The sequence below is a fragment of the Pyricularia pennisetigena genome, chromosome 2, assembly GCF_004337985.1.
Source record: "Pyricularia pennisetigena strain Br36 chromosome 2, whole genome shotgun sequence".
Taxonomy (NCBI): Eukaryota; Fungi; Ascomycota; class Sordariomycetes; order Magnaporthales; family Pyriculariaceae; genus Pyricularia; species Pyricularia pennisetigena.
In genome coordinates, this window is record NC_043741.1 from 3,724,199 (window position 1) to 3,730,851 (window position 6,653).

Consider the following 6,653-nt stretch of genomic DNA (forward strand, 5'->3'; position numbering starts at 1 on the left):
ACTAGTTGCCAATAGTCTCTATCTAACAAACTGCCCAAGATCAAGATCCGGCTACGTCCACATTCTGCATGGAATAGCCCAACGTAGCTTTTGGGGCTCAACACCCAGTTACCCCTGAGCACATCCCTTGATGTGGTGACCACGCTGACCTACCTACCCTGCATGTCCATGTAAATGCGTATCGCCAACGGTGGTGCGGGGTTCAATTGCACGTGCTCCACGTCCTGTAGCTCCCTGCCAAGGATCCGGGATCCTCGCCGTGGCATTTTACAGGGACGATACAACTCCACTGAGTTCCTGTTACCCCAGCGCCCTGCCAGTCATCTGTCGCCTTATAGGTCAGGCCTCGACGGGACAGGCTTAGGACAAGGGAGCCGGAGGCTACGTAAGAGGATTGATTGCTGGGCTTGGCTTTCTGCAGCAGCTTGCATCTCGTATCTCACAGATAATAATCTGGGTCCCATTCTTTCTCAGCTTTCACATGAGAGCCGCAACTTGACATCTTGACTCTAAAATCTTGTTACAGCTACCAGCATCACATCACAACCCAAACAAAGCCTGCGCTCATCGATAAAAAAAAAAAAATCTTCGCCATGGATTTCAAGAACTTTGGCAAGAACATCACGTATGTCGATTCAACCCACGTCGGTGCGATGAATAGCTTCCGCTTTGACATGACGGCACCTGGACTCGCGTTGTAGAGCAGCAAAATGGTGGTTGCGAAGGCCCGCTGCTAACTGGTGTTTGTTGCACGCAACAGCTCACTTGGTGCATCGTTCACGCCATTCGCTTCGCGCACCTTTCAGTATACCAAAGAGCAGCTTGGGCAAGTCGAGGACAAGGTAAGCTTGGGCTGCAGTCGATGCCGTCGGCAATATTTTCATCTTGCATTTGAATGAGCACAGATTATTGGGTGTGGATCTAACAAGCGTCATGGTATTTTATGAGACAGACCCAATTGCCTCCTGACTACATTGATCTCGAGAAGCGGGTGGACGCGCTCAAGGCCGTCCACCAGAAGATGCTGGCTGTCACGTAAGATGAAGCATCCCTGCAGCAAGCTCTCTCAACCGCCGGTTCATGACTGATTCTAAACACCCATTAGCAACCAATATGCCAATGAGGCCTACGACTACCCGCCCAACATCAAGGAGACGTTCTCTGACCTTGGCCGAACAGTCAGCGAGAAGGTGACGCTCCTCTCGTCGGCCACCACCCCTGCCGAGGCCCAGGCTGCCCTCACGGCACCCCCTAGTGCGAAGCCTCAGCCCAAGACCTTCTCGCACGCCATCGCTCGCGCCTCGCTGGCTAGCAGCCAGACGCTGCACCAGACACACGCGGATGCCGGCGAGGACCCCCTGGCCACGGCGCTTGAGAAGTACGCTCTGGCTCAGGAGCGCGTGGGCGAGGCTCGCCTGGCCCAAGACAACCAGATTCAGCGCACCTTCCTAGCAGGCTGGAACACGACACTCAACACCAACCTGCTGTTTGCCACACGCGCCCGCAAGAACGTCGAGAACTCGCGCCTGAGTCTGGACGCTGCCAAGGCTCGCGTCAAGGGTACCACCTGGAAGCTACCCGCAACCACTTCGCCGCGCGGTGACGCTGCGGCGCACCACGAGGAGCCAGAGCTCAGCCCCGAGGCGCAGGAGGAAATCGAGAAGGCTGAAGATGAGTTTGTCACGCAGACCGAGGAGGCGGTCGGTGTGATGAAGAATGTGCGTCAAAAGCTACTCGAAGCGTTTACGGAACATCAAAATGATCAAAACATCCAAAGTGCTAACCCTACAATTCCCCCCAGGTCCTTGACACCCCCGAGCCGCTCCGCAACCTCGCCGAGCTCGTGGCTGCACAGATGGAGTACCACAAGAAGGCTCACGAGATCTTGTCAGAATTGGCCCCCTTGATTGAGGGACTGCAGGTTGAACAGGAGGCAAGTCGTGCTTCTGCTTTTGCAATGCACTGATCACGTGCAAAACTGTTGACTAGTGGCCAATCGTGCCTCATGTACTGCCTACATATTGCTGACTTGTCCGGGGATTTGATATCGCTGTGTAGGCGAGCTACCGTAAGAGCCGTGAGAGCGCCTCTTGAATGTAAACCCTCGGGTGCATAAGACAACAATACAGTGCTCAAGGGATGGGTGTTAAGCGTCGTCTGGAAAATTTTCTCCTTACGGCCGGTTGGGTTCTTGTAGCTTGGTTTGCCAAAAAGGTTCTTTGCCGTGCTGAAACAGGAGCTCATCCGAACTGCAGTTGCCTAGACTTGGGGCTTGCGTTGTGGTATTAAACATGGTGCGGAGATGGGACAAGGTATCCCATTAGCGTCTTAGTAGCATTGTCTACATTTTTGTTCGAATAGTTTGTTATTGGATCTAGATGTCACAAGTGCCCGATGCATTTTCAACAGTATCGAGATGTTGTTTGGTTCTGGGAGAAAATAGGGGTTTCAAAGACATGCGCTTTGTTTGTAGGATTTGTATTGAAGTATTTACGAATAAATACTAGAAGTACGGAAACAGTTTTGTTTGGACGCCACAAGTGGCGCCAGCGCCATGTTGCACCAATCAGGTTTGTTGCGCATCAAGATCAATCAGTCTCCGCAAGAGCTTTTGAGCTCCACTCGACGTGTAGCTCGTTGGTTGTTTGCAACATCATCACCGCCGACGGGTATCGTGCATATCAACCCAAAACAAATGAACAGATATAAATTGGTTACCACCACAGACCCCCAAATACCACTAAAATCGGCCGCAAATTGCAAATAACCACTACAGACTTTCACAATGGTCAGTTCATTTGCCCCTCTTCCACTCTATGGCCGTTTGCTAACCTTTGGCTGCCTTGCGTTCAGCTTCCCCTCGGGCTTCTCAACGCGGCCCAGGGCCACGCGATGATGGTTGAGTTGAAGAACGGCGAAACTCTCAACGGACACCTGGTTCAGTGCGATACGTGGATGAACCTCACTCTCAGGGAGGTGGTGCAGACGAGTCCAGAGGGCGACAAGTTCATGCGGCTACCAGAGATATACGTCAAGGGAAACAACGTACGTATACACCCGGCTCGATAAAGTCGCACGTGCTTGGAAATACAAATTTGCCATGGAAGCAAGGAGAAAGGAACTGAAATCCGCTAACTGCTCCTCCCCGACTGCAGATCAAATACCTCCGCGTTCCCGACGAAGTCATAGACCAAGTCAAGGAGCAACAACAGCAACACCAACAGCAACATCAACAACACGGACAGCAGGGCGGCTTCAGGGGAGGAAGGGGTGGCGGCTCAAGAGGCGACCACCGCGGCGGAGGCGACAGGGGACGGGGCGGCCGAGGTCGGGGAGCTGGGCGTGGCCGGGGGAGGGGTGGTGCTTAGGTCAGGAGCATTCAAAAACCAACAAGCAAGGCATTCGTGTGGGGGAAACCCAGATGGCCGCAGAGACTACCAATGCCTACTCGGAATATCTTGTGTGACCTGGTGAGCAGCGCGGCGGGAAATTGGTCTCACAGAAATCCTCCCCTCCAAGAGAGTCATTCAGTCTTGGGCTGTGGCTGGGTTGATTATCTCATGGCGACATTCCGATCAAGGGGGAGCGGGACACGCCGGGCATCGATGACGAAAGGTTTATGCGGCAGGTGTAAATGGCGGCATCAGATGTGTGCATTGTGGAGGATGTCAAGGGCTACCCTTCGCCCTGACTCTGATCGAAACCGAGCGGAGACAGGCTACATAAAATGCATGATACCCTACCAGCGGGCTGATTCGGCTTCAACCTTTAAATTCTTCTTTCTTTTACAAGGAAACGAGCAAAAGACCCGTTTATGACAGAAGCAACTCAGCAGAACAGGAAAACAAACAATATATATCACGGTGTTTCGTGACTGGTATCCTACAGTGATGAGGAGCAAGTAAGTGCCAACACTACGTAATTTCCTATTTGAATTCCATTTAGGATGCCGGAGGCCCCGGAAGTGGGTCAACCGCCTTTTCTTCTCCGGGAGTGGGGGGGTTTTCTCGGAGGCCGATAATTTTCAAGCTACTTTTGTAGTACCAATTTATTCCTATTCGCGGAACGCGTCCGTCGCGCATACCCAAGTTCCATAGTCATAAAAAAAAAAAAAAAAGTCGGCCTCGATTGGACACAAAAAAGACTAGCCAGGCAGACATAACTAGCTGTCTGTCTTTGAAATGTTGTTCTCGTTTAAATGACAATGCTCACGACTGGCGTCACCGTCGACATGCTGTGGCGCGGGCTGTTACGGACGACGCTTAACAGTCCGGCTCCGGCACGAGCCCCAAGCTCTACACGATCCGTCTTTCCAAAATCGACCGCTCGATGGCGCCAGGAGCGCACCCTACATCTCAATGCCAGAAATTATACCCACAGTCCGAAGCCAGCATTTGTCCAATGCATTCGGAATAGGCGGCCATCCCATCGGCCATACTCGACCTCAGCACCCAGGACAGAAACACCACGGTCGACCTCCAAACTGATATACGAATTCGTCGACGTGCCGGTACATATGATAAGGACCAGGCAGACGCGAAACTTGCCCGATTCTATCCGCAGCATCGCTCAGGATTCGACCAAGATCAGGGATGACGGGACCGTCCGCATCCGATGCGAGGATATCCTATCATTCCTCCGCGACCTCCGCGACGAGAGACCTGGTAGCTCTCGCGTGCCCGAGTTCTGGGCACAAGTGTTGAAGCCATGCGTTGCCGGCATTGAACCCCTCGTCGAAGAGCCTCTCCTGCGAGCGCAAATCCGCCACGAGGGGAGCTGCGAGGTTGTTACTCATGTCTTGAGTGAGGCCCAGGAGTCGGGCTACAACCTGACTTCAACAAGCCTCCATCTTGCACTACGCGTATGTGAAAAGCAGAAGAGCAGATCCTTTTTTATTTTTTTATTTTTTTTATATTTTTTTTTTGGAGCGGGCGCAGTATACAGGCCGCCCTCATCATTGCTAACACCATGTCCTTCATTTGCAGGCCTTGGCAACCCACCCTGACTACATATTGCGGGACCGGCTCCTCGAAATCATGAAGCACCAGTATATAGAATTGACACCGGATGGTCATGTGAGCGTGGTGTTGGGACTGCTGCGTGATGGACAATACGAGATGGCCATCGACAGATTGGAGCAGGCTCTCCGAGAAGAAGTTGAGATTCCGACTTGGGTTTACGACGTCTTTTTATTCGTGTTTGCTGAACTGGGCTTCCATGACGAGGTCATCAGAATCATCAATCACCACCTGATCAATCGCAAAGGGACAGATTTGGACTGGCCCTCGGCCAACACGTGCTACTTCCTCCTTGACAAGTGCTCAAAGGCACATCACTACGAAAGCACAAAGTTCATCTGGAACTTGGCGGTGCCCAAGATGTTCAACCCCCCGGATGGCATGTTGGAGAACGTTCTTTGTTCAGCGGCCAAGGGCCTCGACCCACTGCTCGGGTCTCAAGCCATTAGGATTCTGGCGACCCGCGGGAACAAGCTGTCTTGGCAACACTACGAGCCGCTGATTGGCTGCTATGCAGGGGCTGGGGAGGAGGAGAAGGCGTTCAATGTGCTGTGCATCATGCACCGAGCCGGTATCAAGCCAGAATCGGGCACCACGCGGCCCATTTATCTTTTACTAAAGAGCAAGGAAGTGCATGAGCTCCTGGAGACTGTCCGGCTGCTCTTCCGGCTCAAGTCGCAGGGAGACGTGCCGATTGCGGCCTTCAACGTGGTCCTCGAGGCGATACTCGAAAAGAACGGACTCGCGCAGGCCATGGACTTTTACAGCCGAGTGCGGCTGATTGTCAAGTCCGGACCCGACGTCGAGACCTTCAACACGATTCTGCGCATGATATACTCGGAGGGCCAGGATCGCAGCCTCGAGACGATTGCGTTTTTGATGGAGGAAATGAAAGCCATTGGAGTCATGCCCGACAGGTTCACGTACGAACATGTGATCCACAACCTGGCGCGCGCCGGGAAGCCCGAACTCGCACTCGAGTATCTACAGGAGATGGGCAGGACGTTCCACAGGTCGATGGGCAGGGCAGGCTGGATCACCAAGATCAACACCTTGTGGCTGTTCAAAACGTTGTTCGACGCCGGTCTCGTCAATGAAGCCGAGGACCTCATCGCCGAGTCGAATGCTCGTGGACTAAAGATCAAAGACATATGGCGCGAGCTGGACAGACCTGGAATTCGCAACGGCTTGGTGAACCCAAACTTCTATGCAGACGAATCATACATGTCCGATACGGGGCCAGCAAGCGAACTATAAGCAGAAGCGCGACGAGTACGCACGATTGTGAGGGGCTTTTTGTGTGTGTGTATGTGTGTGTGTTTTGTGCTTTACATAGTGTTCGCAACAAACAACAAAATCGCCTACGTTTCAAGGGGTGCATTGTTTACCTTTTGGAGGTGATTGGACGGGGTTAAGAGGTTGGAAAAAAACACATTGATTGGGTCCTTGATCTCGAGTTGAGCACTGATAAGGATGCAGTTGTAAGGTCCGTCGATCAGCTCTGCCCTACTACTGTTTTGATTCGTTTGGCTTGCGGCGGCTCGTAGGAACGCCACCGGAGTTAATGCTGGAGTTTTCGGGGTTGTGAGCATGCATGGCCGTTTAGAAGAGCAACAAAAAAACCGTTGAAAATAA

At 52.7% G+C, this 6,653-nt stretch overlaps 2 protein-coding genes across 2 annotated transcripts; both read left to right on the forward strand.

Moving 5' to 3' along the window:
- Positions 1–593: 593 nt before the first annotated feature.
- PpBr36_01027 (uncharacterized protein) lies at positions 594–3,368 on the forward strand (the record flags this gene model as incomplete). Its single annotated transcript, XM_029888216.1, has 7 exons — positions 594–625; positions 761–842; positions 953–1,035; positions 1,106–1,718; positions 1,802–1,940; positions 2,777–3,045; positions 3,156–3,368. The coding sequence occupies 7 exons, from the start codon at positions 594–596 to the stop codon at positions 3,366–3,368; spliced, it is 1,431 nt and encodes a 476-aa protein (XP_029751663.1).
- Positions 3,369–4,204: 836 nt separating this feature from the next.
- Positions 4,205–6,275, forward strand: PpBr36_01028 (uncharacterized protein; the record flags this gene model as incomplete). The annotated part of the gene is made up of 2 exons (XM_029888217.1): positions 4,205–4,861; positions 4,986–6,275. 2 exons carry the CDS (start codon positions 4,205–4,207, stop codon positions 6,273–6,275), a joined length of 1,947 nt encoding a protein of 648 aa, XP_029751668.1.
- Positions 6,276–6,653: the final 378 nt, after the last annotated feature.